This window comes from Dendropsophus ebraccatus, chromosome 1 (genome assembly GCF_027789765.1).
Source record: "Dendropsophus ebraccatus isolate aDenEbr1 chromosome 1, aDenEbr1.pat, whole genome shotgun sequence".
Lineage (NCBI taxonomy): Eukaryota > Metazoa > Chordata > Amphibia > Anura > Hylidae > Dendropsophus > Dendropsophus ebraccatus.
The window spans coordinates 206,176,998-206,198,623 of NC_091454.1; the positions used below are offsets into that span (position 1 = coordinate 206,176,998).

At 40.4% G+C, this 21,626-nt stretch overlaps 1 protein-coding gene across 2 annotated transcripts; it reads left to right on the top strand.

Annotated features, from left to right (window-relative positions):
• Positions 1-550: 550 nt before the first annotated feature.
• Positions 551-20,937, top strand: STAR (steroidogenic acute regulatory protein). 2 transcript variants are annotated; one of them, XM_069945650.1, is made up of 7 exons: positions 553-859; positions 9,531-9,644; positions 9,743-9,870; positions 11,449-11,607; positions 14,719-14,903; positions 15,822-15,915; positions 16,509-20,937. In XM_069945650.1, the coding sequence occupies exons 1-7, from the start codon at positions 796-798 to the stop codon at positions 16,620-16,622; spliced, it is 858 nt and encodes a 285-aa protein (XP_069801751.1). In that variant the 5' UTR covers positions 553-795; the 3' UTR covers positions 16,623-20,937. The 2 variants fall into 2 exon arrangements, with proteins under 2 accessions (XP_069801759.1, XP_069801751.1); XM_069945658.1 differs by lacking the exon at positions 11,449-11,607 and having other exon boundaries at positions 551-859.
• The last annotated feature ends 689 nt before the right edge of the window (positions 20,938-21,626 follow it).

The window sequence follows — 21,626 nt, forward strand, 5'->3', positions numbered from 1 at the left end:
GCGATATTGCTAATAGCCTACAGCGGAAACAACTTATATTCTCTTAAACCGGACAGTGATGCCAAAATGGCTTTCCAATTGATCCATTAAAAAAGTGTTTTAAGTACTCAAAAGTAATGTAAAAAATTCTGGTCAAAATTATGAAGTGGTCACCATGGCTGTTTAGTAAAGACTATAGGAAAATTTGCACCTTTTTATTGCACTCCCTAATGCCAATGTCATTACGTGATGTATCGTGAAACCACTAAATACGGGTGTTGTTCACTTATTTACCACAGGCTTCAATGTCTCTGGCAAGAAAGTGAACCCAAAAAGCAAAAAGGAGTTTAAGGGGGTAACTGGATTTACAGTCTGCATGTTGGGAAACCATGTACTACTCAGACTTGTCCAGGATGCACATGGGGTTAATGGGCCGGTGGTAGTTGCTTCATGTTCGCCTTGATGTCTTGTATCAGGGCTTAATCATCGCTGACATACTTGTCAGCTCTCGGCCTTGCTCCTGCCGGCCTCCAGTAAATGATGTGGAGTTCTTATCTGAGTCATTACAGTGCGGCATCCTTCAGACGAGAGGATATAAGCAGAGCTCTGGATCCTGCCCAGCTATACATATCAGATATACACAGAGCAAGGATATCCAGTCCACGTAACCCATCACTAGTATCAGAGAACCTGACCACCCACAGCCTTCCTATAGACGAGGGCTATCGATCATCAATAGAAAGTATCGGCTATATTACCAGGAGAATACAGAGTCACTCCACTATATTGACTAGCAACCCAATTCTCATCTGAGATATGTTACCCGCAACCTTTAAACTCTGTGCCGGGATCTCATACAGACATCTGCGTAACATGACAGGTGAGCCATCATTTCTTTACGTACTACTAACATTAGTACTATTACATCATTGCTGAAGTGTAAAAGATTGATGAGGATCTGTATCAAGACATTGATTCGCCATGTCTTCATATTTATCTGGATATTAATACTAGACCTAACCAGTACTTGCTCTTCATGGTTGAGCTACGACAAGCGTTTTTACCCCAAGCTTTGGCATATAGAATGTTATCTGCACAACTGTGTTAGTGACTTCGGACATTTCATATGGTAAGCACGGTCTGTATGAGACGGGGAGGGGTCCACCAACAGACCTGGGAAGCTCAAGTTGATTGAGTATACATTGAAATTAAAACATTGTTCTAGAAATGTAATGGCGGTTTTACACGGAACGATGTATCGTTCGAATTTGCACGATAACGGTCAAATTGGAACGATAATCGTACGTCTAAACGCAGCGAACGATCAAGCGAACGAAAAATCGTCGTTCATTTTGATCTTTCAACAAGTTCTCAAATCGTCGTTGATCGTTCGCAAAAAAATTCGCAGATCGTTCAGTGTAAACAGTCTTTCAACGATTTCCCTTATGTGTGAGATAGGCTTAAGCGATCGCAAAACGAATATTCCGTACGATGTATCATTCAGTCTAAACGCCGATAGTTATAAAAAAAAAATTGTTCATTCAAAATCGTTTATCGTGCGATTGGGCGAATTATCGCTCCGTGTAAAACCACCATAAGTCTCCTCAAGAACAATTCAATGTAAATGAAGCGCTGTTCTTGGGTGATTCTTTTGGAGAAGTTTTGCCATACATTAAAATTTATACCTATTAGGTATTTGCCCCTTTTACGGTCTCCATAGTAAAGTATTTACTAGGACTTTGTGGCGATTTGGGTCACTCATCAGGGAGTTTCCTATGTGAACTTAATTCCTGCTAGACCCCGATGCCAAACCTGTAACAAGCCCCATCATTGCCATGTGCCATGTCTGAGACAGATCCCCTATGGCACTATAGCTACAACCATCTTTTGTACACCCCCTGTAGTTATGGTAAGTCAGTAATGGGTGTAAATTACATACTTTGTAACAGGCTAGGATAGATCAGTCCGAAAAACATTGGCCTAAACCAACTTTCCACGTTCTCCATGTGACTTTTAAAGATGACCTAAAAAAGGACTTTCTTGCACCAAATACGCTGAGACAAACTACTTCATTGTCACAGGGTCCCTTAGGTACACCTCAGATGCCTGTTGATTTGCAACCCACCCCTCAATACATATACTTCATCTGGTGTGTGAGTGTTGTATATTCTAGAGTCATAAAGTCACCTGGTGGACACAGGGGACCCCAGTTTGACAAATTAGGGTTCTGCTTTTATATGTCACTGTTATGCCAAGTAACTATCAAGATATGCATTTTTCTGTACTCTATAGAAGATAATGGAATATTGGTTTTCTGACCCAAAGATGCCACTTCTAGTTCAGAAAAACAAAACATCCAGTAAAATTCATGTCTTGTTCAGAGTAGTAACCACTAAACTTTATTTATAGTCATAAGGCTACATAGCATATTAGAGCAGCTTTGTGGGTATAAACCATGAATGTAAATGTATATGTGATATATATATATATATATATATATATATATATATCTCACTCTATCATGAATGCTGCACCCACTGCAATCTGTATGCCCATATACCTTACACCCACGCTGCTCCCTGGAAATCTTAGTCTAACGGAAAAGCAAAAAGGGTAATCTTCCTTTCAGAAATATTTTTTTTTTGCCAAAACCACACAGCGCTATGTTTCATAAATGAGAGAATGAAAGTTGTGACTACCAGACGCAGAGACCATAGGGGGTACTGTACAAGTATACAGGCCTACAGTGGCTCAGAGTCCACTCCTTTCATATCCCCAGCCGCCAATATCTTTGTTCTTTACACATCAGGCTAAAGACAGTAAACAGCTTTTTGGCTCGTTATTTTAAGTGCTTTTGTACCTGTTTAGTATTTTTCCCATAGTCAATGTGATGTCAAATCACTCTTTATAATGAGAAGCCTCACAATGCAAAAAAAAAAAAAAAAGGGGGGGGGGGGGGAATAATCGCTTGTAGTGTTTAAGATTTTTTTTATTCAGCTTATCTGGCTGCAGAATTCTTTCTTAGGAATCAAATACAAAAGGCTGCAACAAATTCCAGGAAAAATACCACCAAAATAAAGGCGCTTAAAATGTCTATGTGAAGCTGCCCTGCTTATATACTGCAGCTGCACTGGTTACAGATCTGACGCTTCTGCCCCCTGTACTACTTAGGGGCACATTCACACTGACATATTACAGCTATGTAGACAGTACGTAGCTTCTCTTGTATATTGTCACCTATACAGACTTAATGTCCCCCCAGTAGAAGTACACAATTCAGTTTCCATACACTCAGCTCTTATAGGACTATAGAAGTTTCATACTTTGTATACTATACATATTACAGCTTTTTAGCCATAGTCCGTACAGCTTCTCTTGTATCTTTTCACTAAGACTTTATTCAGTTTACCCCCCAGTAGAAGTACACAAGTATACAGTGTCCATACACACAGCTCTTATAGGACTATAGAAGTCTGTTATTTTATATACTATACATATTACAGCTATGCAGTTATGGGCTATGTAGCTTCTCTTGTATCTTCACTCAGACTTTGTCTAATCCTCCCAGTAGAAGTCCACAAGTATACAGTCTCCATACACTCACACCTCTTATAGGACTATATAGGTCTAATACTTTGTATACTATACATATTACAGCTATGTAGCTTCTCTTGTATCTTCACTCAGACTTTGTCTAATCCTCCCAGTAGAAGTGCACAAGCATTCAGTCTCCATACACACAGCTCTTATAGGACTATATAGGTCTAATACTTTGTATACTATACATATTACAGCTATGTAGCTTCTCTTGTATCTTCACTCAGACTTTGTGCAATTTCCCCCCCAGTAGAAGTACAAGTATTCAGTCTCCATACACACAGCTCTTATAGGACTGTAAAAGTCTAATACTATTCATATTACAGCTATGTAGCTTCTCTTGTATCTTCACTCATACAGACTTTGTGCAATTTCCCTTCAGTAGAAATACAAGTATTCAGTCACCATACACACAGCTCTTCTAGGACTATATAAGTGTTACTTTATATACTATACATATTACTGCCATGCAGTTATAGGCTATGTAGCTTCTGGTGTATCTTGACTGTTGCATCTGTCCCTGATATCTAGGCTTTGTTTCCTTATCTGTCAGACTTCTCTGTATTTGCTTTGTAAGCCATTGTTCTCTGTTATCAGCCTGGCTGACAGCCAGATACTATGTAATGCTTTGCTTTATCATATCTGAATTACTGAGACTCTGGAGACCTTTACATTCATATTTTCTTATACAGCCTATAACTATAGCTCCCTATAATATACTCCTATAATGCACCCTCCACCAATAGCACTGGTCTGATCAGAGATCCTAGAGCACCATTCTCTCTTCCTAGCTAAACTTTTCCTCCTTGTTTATAATTGTTGTATTTTCTCTCCTTATTCTCATTACAATCTATCTTTGTGGATATTTTTAAGCATTTGGCAGCAGCCACCCTGTGCTCCTCCATAGCCCTGCCTAGTGTTCAGCATTAGAAGCCCCCCACCTCCCTGCTGCCTCCTTATACACAGACCCCTCAGCTGCAGCCTGTTACCAGGAGGATGGAAAACCTGGGACGGCTCCATGAGTAGTCACCATCCTCATCAATGGCTCCTCTTACCTGTAGCTTCCAGAGTTTACTTCAGCAGCTGCGGAGCTGATCACTACACAACAGGTGATGTGGAGATTGTGATGAAGTCTCCTCCAGCCCCAGCTTCCATATACTACACTGGGGATAGGAGCTGTGTGATAGAAATACACAACAACACACTATCACATACCCTATACACCAAATCACATCCATAATATTAGTGCAAATTTATTATGGCTTAAAAATATCAAACAAATAAGTCACATGTGACTCTCATTAACATCAACGCTGCGTGCGAACCAAAAATCGTGCATCTTGTACGACTGCTGTCAAGTTGGCATGAAGCACAGCGACCACAATGACAATTACTAAATGTGATATCACGAGTCAACATGACGCCTAAGGGTACAAACACACACGGAATATACGCTGCGTATTTACTGCTGCGATACGCAGCAGATTAGATCTAAATAAATGAACACAGTATCAAATCTGCTGCGTATCTGCTGTGTGTGTTTGTACCCTTAAAGGGAACCTGTCACCCCCCGTGCTGGGGTGACAGGCTCCCGACCCCCCCGTTAGAGCCCCCTATACTCACCTAATCCCGCCGGGTCCCGCTTCTGGAGGTGGTCGGGTGATGAAGATCTCAGCCGCTGCAGCCCGGCGCGCGCGGAGAGATGAGTCCAACGCTTATAGAGAATGACAGGAGAGTCCAGCGCTCCGTCATTCTCTATGAGCGTTGGACTCATCTCTCATTGCGCGCGCCGGGCTGCAGCGCCTGAGATCTTCATCACCCGACCACCTCCAGAAGCGGGACCCGGCGGGATTAGGTAAGTATAGGGGGGCTCTAACGGGGGGTCGGGAGCCTGTCGCCCCAGCACGGGGGGTGACAGGTTCCCTTTAAAGAGTTTACGGTGTAGATTTTTATTTTTAGGCCTCATTCACACATCCGCCAAATTTGTCCATAACTGCGCATCCGCAATTAGGGTACAAACACACACAGCAGATACACAGCAGATACGCAGCAGATTTGGTGGTGCAGATTTGATGCTGTGTTCAGTTATTTAGATCGTATTTGCTGCGTATCGCAGCAGTAAATACGCAGCGTATATGCCGTGTGTGTTTGTACCCTAACAGACAAATTTAGATCCTATTGTTTTCTTTGCGCCTATTCACACGTCCGTATTGTTTTGTGTATCTTCAAAAAAAAAAAATGGACATTTCCTAGTGCGGACCATAACTGCGACACAGAACAACCATATGGGATTCCCTTTTTTTTCGGACAAACCTCAGTAACATCTGCAAAAATATACTGACTTGTAAATGAAGCCTAAGGCTGGGTTCACACTATGTTTTTGCAATAGTTTTTTTTTATCCATTTTTTGCAAAGAATAAAAAAAAAGGATGCATTTGTGTGATTTGATCCGTTTTTTCCATTGACTTCTATTATAAAAAAAAAATGGATCAAAAAGGATCGTTTTATTTTTTTAAAGACGCAAAAAATGAGTTCAACTACGTTTTCGTGTATGTTAAAAAAACATCCGTTTTTTTTTATAATGGAAATCAATGGAAAAACGGATCAAAACGGATGCACACAAATGCATCCGTTTTTTGCAAAAAATGGATGAAAAATACATAGTGTGAACCCAGCCTTTGGCTTACATTCTTGAGTTCTTGCCCATTTATTTCAATTGGGCTATCCACACCATCAGTAGCTTGCAAGTATGCTATCTGGTCTGCGAATCCTGTACGTGTGAAGGCACCCTAAGGGTACGTTCACACGTACCAGATCCGCAGCTGATTTTCTTGGAAATTCAAAGTATATATGTGTTGGGAAATAAATGGTGTAAATTTTGACAGCAGGCTTTTCTACTAGAGAAATTCTGATATGTGTGAATAACGCGAATTTGCACTGCTTGTATCATGTGGTTGTAAAAAAAAAAAAAAAAAAATTCTAAAATAAATGGGATTTGAGTCACAAACGAAAATTCACCCTAAGAGTACTGTATATTCAGTATATAGTCACATGTGGCGTATCTGCTGCAGATTTGATGCTGTGTTCAACCATTTATTTTTTGGGGAAAACGTCAATATGAATAGAGACGACAGAAAACACGACAAACACAAAACACGTGAATATTTCATATGATCTTTCAGCTAACATTTGACCTCACGCAGAGGTTCCCGGCAGAATCTTCGTGCCGAATCCGTAGTGGGAACGGGCCCTTAAGCTATGTTCACACTGTGTAATACAATGGCCTTTTTTTGAGTGTCAACCACTGTATTACACGTTCCTCCAAATGATATTGCATTATCAGCTGTAGGAACGTTATTTTTCACCCATAGAATCTACTGGCCATATGGGTATGAATAAAAATCAATTAACCATTTACTTTCCTAATGACACAGAGGCTGGCGGCATTCTGTGGCTGACAATTCCGCCGCTCTTGCTCTGTGTGAATGGGGCCTTCATGTTTAAATGATGCTCAAGGATATAGGTAACAATATCAGCTCTAAAAATACAGCAAGGCCCCAGCTGCATCTTGTGGGTTGAGGAGGAGTGTGCTCCCCTGTAGTCCATTGGCACATCCACAGGGTTTGATGGTTGCCATGGCACCTGTAGGCCTTATCATGGTTTCTGAGTCTGCTATTTACAGAACCCATTATGGTGTGTTTACACAGAGAGATTTATCTGACAGATTTCGGAAGCCAAAGCCAGGAATGGATATGAAAAGAGGAGAAATCTCAGTCTTTCCTTTATGACCTGTTCTCTGTTTATAGTCTGTTCCTGGCTTTGGCTTCCAAAATCTGTCAGATAAATCTGTCTGTGTAAATGCACCATAAGATCCAGCCTCAGGGAGTCTAATAGGCTTCCTGTCAGTGTATAATTGACAGTATACTGCACTAAAGAAGTATTGCAGTGTACTGGGGGAGAGAATTGGTATTGCCATGTTTACAACGGCCTTTCCTATAACACTATCATGTTATTTATCCTGCATGGTGAAAAAAATGAAAATAAATCAATGAATAACTAATAATAAAGAACTGTTTTTTTGGTCATCTTGTCTCAAAAATGTGGAAAACATTTATTACCAGTAAAAACTACAGATTGGACCATAAAAAACAAGCCTCCACAAATTAAAAAGTTATGGTTTTCAGTATAAGGTAACACAAACTTTGGGGAGATTTTATGGTACAAAAGTAACACCACAAAAGCTATATAAAGTTGTTGTTACTGTTATCATACCTTCCTAAAGAATATAGTTGGTTAAAAAAAAAACAGTGAATACCAAAAAAAAAAAATTACTGCAAAATTATACCAATCTAAATTACAACTTGTCCAACAAAAAACAAGCTCTTACACAGTAAAATCAACAGAAAAATAGAAAACATGGCTGTCAAAATATAGTTTTTTTTACAGGGTTATCCCAAAATTACAATATCTGACATAATCACAAAACAGATGATAAGTGATAACAGGGCATCAACAGCTGGGGCTGCACCAATCACATAAATGGGGGTTCTGACTTTTTGTATGCTCCATTCACTCACTTTGGGACTGTTCGAGACAGCCGAGCACTGTATCCACTATTATCAGCAATCGTGTAAAATTTAAACTAGTGGCAGAAAGCGTATTTAAAAGCTGCTTTAATTAAACAGGGGTACCCCTATTCTTGTAATCTGTGGGGTTTCACAGATTGATGTTAGTGTCACTTTTACTCAAACTTAAATATTAGTGGAATTGCTGTTATTTTATTTTTTTTCTTCCACACAAATAGACAAGAAAGATTTATTAATAGACTGCAAGGGCCTAAAATGGTTCCATCAAAAATTCTTCTTCCGGAAAAAACAAGCACTCATATGGCTACATGAATGGAAGAAATAACTGCAATTTTTCCTTTGCATCATGTTATATGCATTAAAAAGGACACTGTCCTGGGAAAAAAATCATGCCAAGTTACAAGAAGTTTAACATACTGAGAGCCCCCAACCATTAGTAGTGAGCCAGATTGTAGCAAACTCCATCTAGGCGGCTCCATTATACAGTAGGTCTATGGCACCACCTTAGGCAGAGATGATTTTTTTTTGTTTACTTTAGGTGCCTCAAATCTTTTGTAAACATAATATAGTGCTGGAAAACATGGCCCAATAGAAACTAGGGCACCAAAGTTTATGAGGTGGTCCTTTGAGGCCTTTTATTTAAGTCTTCTAAACCAGTAGAAAGGGTTAGCAAACTTTTCAAATGATCTGTACCCACAATCTGTGCCCCCCCCCAAACTAATTGCTTGTACCTTCGGATAGCTGCTTTATATCCAAGATCTGTCCTGGGGTCTGTTCGGCAGGTGATACAGTTATTGTCCTAAAAAACAACTTTCAAACTTTCAGCCCTGTGTCAAATTGGTGTGGACTAGAGTGTCTGTGCCCTAGGCCTGTACCGCCTATCTGTCTCTCCTCCCTGCCCACCATTAGTAACACCCCAGGCAGGATTTCTCCTAATCATTGCTTGTCTGAACCCTGCACACGTGCTGGCCAGTTAAGGCACCTGTGCAGTGTTCAGACAAGTGATGAATGAGAGAATTGTGGGTACAGAGTCGCTTTAAAATATCGGGCTTCTGTAAGGTCAAAATAGGCTATTTCCCTTAGTAATTAAAGTGATCATCACCCCCTTACTCTATGTGCAGTTCTCTGCACCATCCACAAACTTAGAAGCTGCATATTTGATTTATACATGTGTCTTCTTTCTGGTCTAAAGTCGCTTCATTTCTTCGATGAACAGTCACCTAGGCGGGGCTTCACAACAGTTGGGCCATTTCTCTCGAGTGGTATCATTGAGTGGTACCCTTTAAAATAATATTGTCATATGTAATAGTGACCCACCTCTTGTTGTACAGCTGACAATGCTCAATCATATATATAATTATTTTTCAGGTCTCAGAAGAACGGCCGCAGTTGCTCTTTCCCATGAACTGGAGAAGTTGGCTTTAGTTGGGCCAGGGCCCAGTAAATGGATAAATCAGGTCAGAAGAAGAAGCTCTCTGCTGAGTAAGTTATCAGTACTTAACCATCTCCAACGTGTTACCCTGCCAATGGGCAAATCAAGAATGGTAGACATGTCTTGTTCATAAATCACTTTACCTTAGGTTCCAGGCTGGATGAGAAAGCCTACAGTGAAGTTGAGATGTCCTATATCAAGCAGGGAGAAGAAGCTCTAAAGAAGTCAATGAGCATCCTGGGTGAACAAGATGGATGGAAAGTAGAAATTGTAGCGGTATGTTCACCTCATATTCTCTTTCATTATATAAGTGTTTGGTAATATCATTTAGTAAAAATAATCTTTAGGGGAACTTGAAGCTGACATAATTATAACCTATACCAAATGGGAACATGTGTCCTGATCTGGTCTACGGAGACAAATGTAAAGTTTTCGGTATCCATATAGTCAGAACTGTCAAGTAAGACTAGACAAACTTAGATATTTGCCTGTTTAAGTACAGCACTGTTGATGATCAAATGATCACATGGTTGGCTGCATTTTGATCTTTAAAGCGAATGTACCATCAGGAACATCGCTTTAAAGAGGATGTACCACCAGGTACATCCTCTTTAATCTGAACCCACGGATCGAACGGCGCCGTCACGGGGAAGCTGGTGCCACGGTCCATCATTCTAAGGGAGCCGCGTCATACAGGGGAAGGAATTCCCTCCTACTGGGGGCGGCCCAGCCCGCCTCCAGTGCTTAAGCACTGGCCGGTTCTGGTGCATATAACGGCGCCGTGCACGGGAATCGGGCCGCGGTCTGAAAAACGGACCGCGGCACCGGCTTCCCTGTGATGGCGCCGTTCGATCAGTGCGTTCAGATTAAAGAGGATGTACCTGGTGGTACATCCTGTTTAAGTTTTTTACATCAATAGGCCAGCGGAGGGATGCCAGTGCCACGGTCCTTTTTTAAATTGATATTAATGGAGCCGTGTCATAGAGGGGAGGGGTTTTCGTCACACTGGGGGTGGGTGGGACTGTCTCCAGTGCTTAAGGCCGGGCCAGTACCTGTTAATAGACTGGCGCTGTGGGGACCGGAGCGCTGTGATGCGGACCCGCCGCTGGAACCGGGGAGGTAAGTGGACGTCTTTTATTTCAGCCACCTCCTCCCCGGTCCCCCCCCAAAAAGTGCCCCCCCGCCGGAGCACCCCTTTCAGGTCTCTACCGGATAGAAGACAACTAGCCTATTGTGGGGGGTCTGACCACTGGGACCTTCCACAATTTAAAGAACAGGGATCTTAATCTCCCATCAGAATAGAACAATGGGTCGCACACAGGAGCTATGGTAACAACCCAATACAACAAATGGAGTGGCAGCACATATGCACAATCCTGATCCCAATATTGTGTGTGGCAGTTGTGCATGTTGTGCATCTGCCACATTCATTCTCTATAAGACCTGGGAGAAACAGCAGCAGCTATACTGTAAATAGGGGATAGTGTTCTGAAATGGGACTCTACCCCATTAAAGGGGTTATCCAGCGCTACAAAAACATGCCCACTTTTCCCCCTTCTGTTGTCTCCAGTTCAGGTGCAGTTTGCAATTAAGCTCCATTTACTTCAATGGAACTGAGTTTCAAAACCCCACCCAAACTAGAGACAACAGTAGGGGGAAAGTGGCCATGTTTTTGTAGCGCTGGATAACCCCTTTAAGTCCCAAGGAAACATGCCCAAAACTCCTGATTTTGGATGGGGCTCAAACAAACCAGGCCCCTAAGGCACCAAGATTACAATAAAGTGACAAATGTGAGAAGACAATTCTATAAAAAGCTCAATCATTTAATAATAGGGTTTTTTTTAACTTTCAAAGGAAAATGGGGATAAAGTTCTTAGTAAGGTCCTCCCAGACATCGGCAAGGTCTTTAAGCTGGAAGCAGTAGTGGAGAGGCCGCTGGATAGTGTGTATGGAGAACTGGTGGACAACATGGAGAAGATGGGAGAATGGAACCCCAATGTGAAAGAAGTTAAGGTAAGAAAGTTGTTTAAATGTGGTGATATGGTGCTGGTTCTGGAAGAAAGCGGCCATGTTTTTCTAAGCCCAGATTATTAAGGGCTTATTATTAAGGGACCTTTATAACATTTGGAACTGTCCAAAATGGAGAACCCCTAAAAACAGTACTTTCATTTTTCATTTCATTTTTTTTTCACAAAAAGGAACACTTACTTTGTAACTAGGCTGCTCAGTGAATCTGAAGCCACACCAACAAAGTGGTGCCAGCAATGTATGGTGCACAAGACGAAGAAAATTTTACATTTCAAACATTTTCCATGGCTAAAAACTGTATATATTGTATGCTGAGAAACCTCTACATAGTTGATTGTTTCCAGTACCAATGCAGGATGCTAAGAAATCATGTGTAAGAAAAACTGATAGTTAGTGCTCAGTTTCATTGCAGCGCCCCCACTGGAGGAATGAAGCATTACACGCTATCCAATAAAATTAATGGCTTTTGTGTGTAAAGCAGGACAGGATTGGTCCTCCAGAGAGGGAGATGCTCTTGGTAACTGCTCTCCACTCATCTAGGGTCATCCAGGCCTGAAATCTTACTACCCATTTTCCGCCCAGTCCAGGCTAGGTGTAATATGATTACCAACAGAGCACAATACACTACAATAGAGAATAATTATTATTATTATTATTAGAGGATGTTATGGTTCTGAGAAGGTTAAGATGGGAAAATGAAAATGATAACGCCAACAATGAAAAGTAGACTTGTAATCTGGACCTTTCCTTTAACCCCTAGATGACGTAGGACGTACCGGTACGTCCTGGAAGTCTGTGCCCAGACGACCCTGGACGTACCGGTACGTCCTGAGCTATGAAGCGTGCTCCGGAGCGGAGCGTGCTTCACAGCAGGTGGGGGCCAGCTGCCAGCACCTCACTGTTAATGACACGCTGCAGCGATCGCGCTGCAGCGATCGCGCTGCAGCGTGGCATCAACTCCTTAAACGCCGCGATTGCGGCGCGGCTGCGGCGTTTAAGTGTAAGAGACTTCCCTGTCACGCCATTACACAGTACAACTATTCCTGTAAAAAACAAGCACTTACATGGCCTTGTAGATAGAAAACTGAAAGTGCTAGAGCTCTTAGAAGGGGGGGAGGGAAAAATGAAAACACTAAGATCAAAATTTGCGCCGTCCACTGGGTCATTTTGGGCCTGGTCCTCAAAGGGTTAAAGGAGTACTCCAGCGAAAATCTTTTTCTCTAGCATCAACTGGTTTTACAAATATAGATTTGTAATTAAAAATCTCCAGTCTTACAGTACTTATCAGCTGCTGTATGTTCTGCAGGAAGTGGTGTTTTCTTTTCAGTCTGACACAGTGCTCTTTGCTGCCACCTCTGTCCGTGTCAGGAACTGTCCACAGCAGGAGAGGTTTTCTATGGAGATTTGCTAATGCTCCAGTTCCTGACATGGACAGAGGTGGCAACAGAAAGCTGATATCTCTGACTGAAAAGAAAACAACAATTCCTGCGGGACATAAAGCAACTGATAAGTACTGGAAGATTTGAGATTTTTAAATAAAAGTTAATTACAAATCTATATAACTGTCTGAAACCAGATGATTTGGAAGAAAAAGATTTTCACTGGACAACCCCTTTAGGCTTTTCAAGTAACATTTTATGACTGATACTCTGTCCTATAGGTCCCTGTATATAGAAGATTGATTAAGTGCTGCCACCTAGAGGCTAGGAGGTATAGTTTCAGGATGTTTTTAGACATTGTATCACTTCATTTTCATTTCATGGTATCTGTTCCCCCTTAAGAAGGCAAAATATTTCCAACAATATAAGAATAATAATTATACTCGTATGATAATTACCTCACAGTCTTCTCAGATTCTTGTTTCTGTTCTCCCATAACTCGTATCATGTTTTCTCCTCGTCCGTTATCACAACGGCCTTGGTGTCTGTTCTGTAAACACATTCCTACCGTCTGCTATTTTCTAATCTCAGCTTACAGCTGTATAAAATCTTTTTTGCTTTATTTTATTTATAATATATAGTTGCTGAAGTATTTAGGGTGGATATAGATAGTACAACTTTTTTTTTTCTAATTATTAATATTTATCTTTAAAGTGTCCTCAATTCCAGAGCGCTGTACATACAGGGTAGTCCAAAAGTAGGTGGACAGTATGCGTAATAGGGTTATGAAGGGGGAGATTTATCAAACATGGTGCAAAGTGAAACTGGCTCAGTTGCCCCTAGCAACCAATCAGATTCCACCTTTCATTCCTCGCAGACTCTTTGGAAAATGAAAGGTGGAATCTGATTGGTTGCTAGGGGCAACTGAGCCAGTTTCACAGATCCACCTACTTTCTGTCCATCTACTTTTCGACCACCCTGTATAAGAAGAGGTTAAAGGGGTTTTCTGATTTAAACTTACTTGTCCCCTTTCTACAGGATATTGGACAAGTATGGGATAGCATAGTGTCTAACCTCCATGCTCCCTGGGGATCTCTAGATCAGTCGGGCTCCGAGCTCCTTTTTTTATGAATGGAGCCGCAAGTAGGCGTGTGACCCACAGCTCCATTTATTCTCTATGGAGCCGCCAGAGAGAGAAAGAGCCGAGTAAACCCTTTAACCTCTTTAGGACTGGGCTCATTTTCGCTTTTGTGCTTTTGTTTTTTCCTCCTCGTGTTTATAAGGCCATAGCACGTCCTTTTTTTACCTACAGACCAGATGATTCATTTTTGGCACAGCGACAGGACCGTCCCCGCTAACTAATAGCAGCCAGGTTCACAACGGTTCAGAGTGGGGTTGCCATGCAACCCCTCTCTGACCCGACCCAGGATGTCCAGTTAAGTACTGGGTCGTGAAGTTAATATAACATAAAAGCGAAAAAAAACTACACAAATAAAGTAAATTACAGACTGGTAAATAGGGATAGAAGACCTTGCCTGTGAGGGCTTATAATCTACAGGGTAAGGGAAGGCAGACAGGGGGGCAGCTGGCCACAGTGTTGTGAGGTGATTTAGGTTGTAGCCTAGTCCGAAGAGATCGGTTTTCAAGTTGCTTTTGATACAATCCCTTTAAAAAAATAAAAAAAACCTTGACTATATTATATTATTCTTTCATACAGATTCTCCAGAAGGTTGGAAAGGACACGATGATCACACATGAGAAAGCAGCAGAAACCCCCGGGAATATTGTAGGACCTCGTGATTTTGTGAGCGTGAGGTGCAGCAAGAGGAGAGGGTCCACCTGTATTCTAGCGGGCATGTCAACGAGATTTGGTGGGATGCCAGAACAGAAAGGATATGTAAGGTATACAAAGTCCAAAACAGAATTTATTTAGCTTGAGACTATATCCAACTGCAATTGCAAACTTTGCCTATGCATCTGGGGATGTCATAGACAATAACTAGGGGAGTACAGTGACTAATGCAATGGGGCTGTTATACAATACTTATACATGATGGTGGTGGTGGTGGTGGTGGTGGGGGTTTGCTGTTACTGTATATAACAGAGGAGCCACTGTAACCTCTGCACCCCCTATAATTGTGCCTCTGATTTGTAGACTATGATGGAATGAGGCATCATTGAGGATTATTGTATGTTTGCTAGCGAACGTTATAAACTTTTAAATGCTTCTTTCTCCTCTTATCAGGTTTTAAAAAAATAAAATAACCCAAAGATGGACATGTAGCTCACTGAGAGATCATGTTACATGCTACCCATGTGTGTCTAAGGAGATGAGAGGAGAGGAGGAAGATAGAAGGGAAGTGAGTGGGTGGAGCCAGAAACAAAGAGATTACACAAGTCTACTATAGTAGGTCTTATCCCAGGGCTTTATTGACAGGTTAGAATGTTCAGTACTGCTCTATAATGTCCTCCATGCTGCTTCTACTTCTTAGAGTGTACTATAAAAACACAGGAGAGCAGCATAGTCTCTTTAGTTTGGGCAAGGTATTGAAACCATCTTAGAGGCTCTACTCAAGGAAAGCAGAAAATTAGAGATGGAGAAAATGGTGAAAATTGCCATATACAAGTTGTATAACGGCTAGAAATAGGTCTGCTCCTCATGTACATAAACAGGCTGGCTTACCCAGTAAAGTTACCTGAAATGACAAGTGTGCTTTAAAACTAAATCACTTTATATGTTAATATGTCATCTAGTGGGTCATAATCTCTGGAATGAACTATATAACATTAATAGAAATTATTTGTGCATCTTTTCTTTAGGGCAGAGAACGGGCCAACGTGTATGGTTCTTCACCCGGTGCTTGAAGACCCCTCTAAAACCAAACTAACCTGGCTTCTTAGTATTGATCTAAAGGTAAGTGGATATTCTAAATAAAGTGCATTTATAAGAATTTCAACCTATTCCTATGGTGAGCCAGTCATCAAGGGCCTTGGCATATTCTCAGGAATTATTCTTTCATAGTAGGGCCAGAATATTAGCTTGCCCCCGTGTTGGCTCTGACTATTGATTGTTCAGGTAATGCCAAAGGGGATCTCTCATCATAGACAACCATTTTCAGAATATGGCATCTGAGTCATTAGCTGACCCAGTAACCCCAGAAAACAGCTTATATTTCTGGAGGTAGCCATGGCCAACCCGACATATGCCTTGCAGTGGAAAGTAGTATACACAGTATTACATGGTAACTAATTAGAAGAGTAGCCCACCAAATTTAAACCTCTTATACAGAGCCAATCTCGTCTTTTACTCATCGAGAGAGATCAAAGTGGGAGACCACTTCCCCACCTATAGGATGTCTATATGTCCCAATAGGGCAAATGGAAATGGACAAAAATTGCTTTCAATGACCTGTTGTACCACTCCTTAGACCATCTGTCCATCTATCGTTTTTGGGTGTCATTTGTGTGTTTTATTTAATAACCCCTTTTCTTTTCTCATTTGTCCAGGGCTGGCTGCCGAAATCTATTATAAACCAAGTTTTATCGCAGACACAAGTGGATTTTGCTAAACATCTCCGAAACAGAGTTGCCATGTCTACTGCCAACCTCTCTTTATGTTAACCTGTTACCCTCCTTGTCACATTCCTCCTGCCGATCCCTGACCTTATGTTATGGCCAATGTATAAAGTATAATGGAGTACCAGATGTTATTTTAAGTGATATCAGTCCTATAGACCTCTTCATCCACCACCTGTTGAAGAGAGTTCCTGAACACCTTTGTACTGGTCGAAGAATTTCTATAACTTGGATCTCAGCTTATTGAGTTATAGAAGTTTCTGACTTGGTGCCAAAAGCTTGTGGTACTTCACTGTGTTGGAGTGTTGGCCTCTCCATTTTAGGGTAAAATCATGGATCCTCATAAATGTTATTTTCTTGCACAGCCTTAAAACATTTTAGAATACAGCTAAATTTAGAAAGCTTCTTTATAGAGGTTGTCCGGGGAGAAGAATAAATCTTACTTGTTCTACTTCCCGGCACTCAGTTCTTTTCTTTGCCTGTCTAAGAAGTATAACTTCTGATAAGAGGGTGGGTGCATATCACGGGCACTGCATGTGGGTGGAACCACATGTGATGTCCAAAAGCTATCCGATGCTGTCGGACATTGCATGCACCCACCCTCCTCTTGTCTAAGGCATGCCTGCCAGATAAGCAAAGAGAAGAAGTGCCAAGGAGCAGAACAGGTAAGACCTCTTCTTCTCTCCAATAACTCTCCAATAAAGGTTCTTCAGGACTAAAAAAAATGACACCTTTTTATGGTAACCAGTCAAAACATTTAATTGTGAAAAAGTAATTCCATTTCCCTGGAGAAGTCTAGTATGGAGAATACTTCTCTCCGGACTCGGAAAACTTCTAGCCTAAACATATTGACAACTGATTCTTTGGCTCTGGATTCAGTGTATCCTACTCTTAACTTGTTCAATATCTACTCCTAATCGTAACCAAAACCTAATTTTGCCATATAAGCAAGCTTTTAGCTTGGCAGAGAAACATTGGTTCTACCCCTGGTTTTGGTAAAAAAAAAAAAAAAAAAAAAATAGTGCACAAAAAAAGACCCCAAAATACAACCTGTGGATATGGGTGACATTGTTTTTAATAAAAGCAGCCATGTTTCTCTAATTCAGGATAACCCTGGTTTAACTGATTGGTATTTTCTTCCATTTTAAATACATTTCCAGTGGATTTAGAGTTTAGATGCATCCTAGTCTCAATGTAGCTTTGAAAACAATAAAAAAAACTTAAATTGTTACAGGATATTCACTAGACAAACTAAGTTCAAGCCTTCATTTAGTTTAACTCGAAGCACTTCTCTAACACAAGCAGCCATTTTGAACATGCAGCCAATAAGATTAACCTTTAATATATGTGGTATGCAGACTTCTTACAGATAGAGCTCTGATACACTTTAACAAGTCATGTACCTTTATTAGCAGGACAAAGACAGGACATGTTTTCAACCACTCGAAAAAAAAGAATATATACACTAACATTAAGCAGAGATCTTAATTTTATCGGATTTGTTATCCATTTTTTTTTTTTTTATTATATAGTGATTAGGTTTTGCACAAAACTCGAAAATCCCTTTCTGCTTGTTCCGTGACCAGATTTCTTTGAGATATTCCCAAACATTGTACTCTGAGAAGGAACCATGGTAGGAGATATACTGATTTCTTGTCACCTACCCTTACCAGAATTATCATGAATGACAGAAATTTTTTTGTATTTTCTTTTACTATCTGAAAGCCCCATGGCCTATCAGGTAGTAAAAGTCCTTAAAGTGAATTCTGTAACAAGGCAGTACATGTTATTAATGGGGATATTTGAGATCAATACTGTATGATAATTTGATAGCTGCTGACTCAGCTCACTTAAATAGTATGTACCTGCAAAATAAACTAAAAACATTCCAAATTCTAAATGGCATGAAGGACGCATGGCTAAGTTGGCCCATACCCCTTCTCATTCTATAGCAGAAAAGGCAGCATAAGTCTTTATTATTTAGGCTACTAATCAATTAGTACTAAAACAACTGGATTTCACTGCACCCTTCTGGGAATGATAAATATAAAAGGCACATTAATAATTTGCTCCACACCCCTTATTAGATAGCAAAGAAGGCCAGAAAGACTTTTTATTTTCTAATACGGCAATTTTAAATTCCTTTTAAGCAATATTTGTTAGGTTAAGAGAAACTGTAGCTGGCCCCACCCCCGAGGAGCCATTAAAAAATCTTTTTTTAGTTATAGTTTAGTTTTTCTGGGAAATATGTATGGAGGCCAGTATGCCTGCTAGACCAGCCTAATTGCCCAAGTGTTCCAGACAATTGAGTTTACCGTATATGAAGTAATTAAGAAAGACTAAATAAAAAGGCATAGTAAACATGACATTGACTAGAAGAAAAACTATTTGCAAATGTATCAGCCAATTGAAGTTCCACATACAATAATTTGTTTCAGTAAATATAATGTAGAATTTTAATATTGTTTTATTGTAATTGCTAAGATTTTGTTCTTTGGTGGAATATTCAGAAAAATTACTTTAAGGGTAGCTTCACACACACCGTATCACAGCAGATCCGCAGCTGATTTGATCTAAATAACTGAACACAGCATCAAATCTGCACCATCAAATCTGCTGCGGATCTGCTGCAGATCCGGTGTGTGTGCAGGCACCCTAATCCGGCATGCACCCAACAGTCCAGACATAGACAGTGGAAATCCAATTAAATAGTTTCATAAGTATGAATATACGATAAGAAAGAGCACTTAGCACTCACCGATCCATCTGCAAAACAAATCAGTTTATTGAAGATAATTTAGCATATGGGGAGGGAGATGTAATCTGGTGTGTCCAGGTGAACAACCGCTTTCACATCAACAGAGGCTTCTTCCGGGCAATGTCCTTGGCCGGAAGAAGCGTCTGTTGGAGTGAAAACGGTTGTTGCCTGGACGCACTTGCTCACCTCTCCTTCCCCATATGTTAAGTTATCTTCAATAAAAGGATTAGTTTTGCAGCTGGATTAGTGAGTGCTCATCATATATTCATGAACTGTTCCTGTCTCACGGTGCACTGCCATTGCTGCTGTTCCATGTGGCTATATCGTCTAACAGTGCATACGTCCGAGCTCATCGGTTTCTTTGCTTAAGCATTATAGTGGTGCCAGCTATGAGTGTCTTGAGAGATAGTATCATAAGTATATTTTTGGTTGTATCCTCCTCCAGTATAGTTTTTGATGCACTATGGTCACTCTCAGCTCTTTGGCTACAAGATCTAAAATGGTGCACTAAGATGGTGCAGTACATTTTTGTGGGTTTTAAGTGTTTTATATGGACAGTTTTTATATGTGGCTGCCGGGGCGTTGTAACGGCAGGAAAGTCCCAGCTTGGGGATCATTATTACAGAGGATGTTTTCCCATTTTGTGGCCAGTTTACCAGTTAGTTCAGTCCATAAAACATCCTCAGACAGACTCTGCACTATGTTTTTCTCAATGTATTTTTATATAATTATTTATTGATATCAATTAATATTCTATTGTATTTAATATTTATGAACCAGTTGCATAATTTATTTATATATATATATTAAATGTTATGGTTGAACTTTTATTTGCCTAAAAACCAAGTGGAACTTCAAAACATTGTGGCGATACATAAAAATAGAAAAAATATATGGTCTATGCCTAGAAAGTGATGAGGTCCGATAGAATTAGGAAGGTTTCATTTCCCTTGTATGTCTAAAACTTGGACCAGTCCCACTGAGAAGTTATTCAGAGTCAGCAGCTATAACATTATAAATATCAGGCTATGTAGAGGAACATCTGGTTGATTCTTTTTTAGTCTGGATTTTAATTTTACCTCCATCCCACCGAAATTCTAGTAATTTCTCTTATAACCTCCCAAGCGCCCATTATCCCAGCTCCATACCCCATACAGAGGGACCTTATGCTGGGTCTCTTTCTGGAGATTAGCACTATGGAGATGGAGCAGGAATCTCAGTCATATAAGGCTCTACTGTATAGGGTGGAGAGCAGGGAGAACAGGCACTCGGCACAGTGCAACACGATAGTAAATTCTGAAAAATTAAAATTTTTTGCTGGTTTTAGATGGGCATCATGTGGACACAAGTCCCATCCCAACAGTGGAAATAAGAGCAACATAGCTGACACATTAGAAACCAGCCTAATAATGTACTGTACTAAACTAATTATCGTCGCAATGTTCTGTAAACCATTGTGCTGTCTGATAATAAAAGTTCTTACACCCCTCTTCATATGCATCTCCATTTCCTGCACTTAAATAATGTATGCCATTCACATTGTTCTGCATTAAGAAAAAGTTTAAACAATGTTATCCTGTGTCCAAATAAAAATTGAACCCATTTCTTTGTTGATAGCATTGACTCATTTGACTTACATGCAATAGAAAAGTTGTAGTATTCTAAATCAATTAAAAGGGCTATCCATGGTTAGAAAAACATAGCTGCTTTCTTTCTTTTCACTCTTGCCTATAGTTTTCTGTGGTATTGGAGTTCAGTTTCACTAAATTAATGGAGCCCAATTGTAATATCACACACAACCAAAAAGACAGCAGTGGTGCTGTTTATTAATGAAATCCTATTTGTTTTTCCAATTCTGCATAACTCCTTTAAATGTTTATACCACCTTCTAAAATTCAGCCTGTGTTCAAATGAAAGTTAAACGTAATACCTCCAAAAAATTTTAATGTTGTAGTATAAACTAATTTTTTTCAAATCCCTTTTTATTGAGAAAAAAATTAATATTTTGTGCAAATAAAACAAACAGGCATGAGGGTAGGTAAAACTACACAACTTTGGTCGGCTATACAAAAGGTAAAACAACATCAGGTTCTTACAAAAAAATGGAACAACGGTATAGCAATTGTGTGAGCAGAGAGGGGTCTTGGATATGTAGGGAGGTAGGTAGGGTGGGAAGGGAAGGTTTAGGCTGGGTCGGGAGGGAAGCTTGGGCAGGGTAAAGTAGGGGGCAGTAGTGGGCGAGTATTGTTCTTGTAGGAGTTTGGCCCATGGCGGCCCTAGGGTAACGTGCT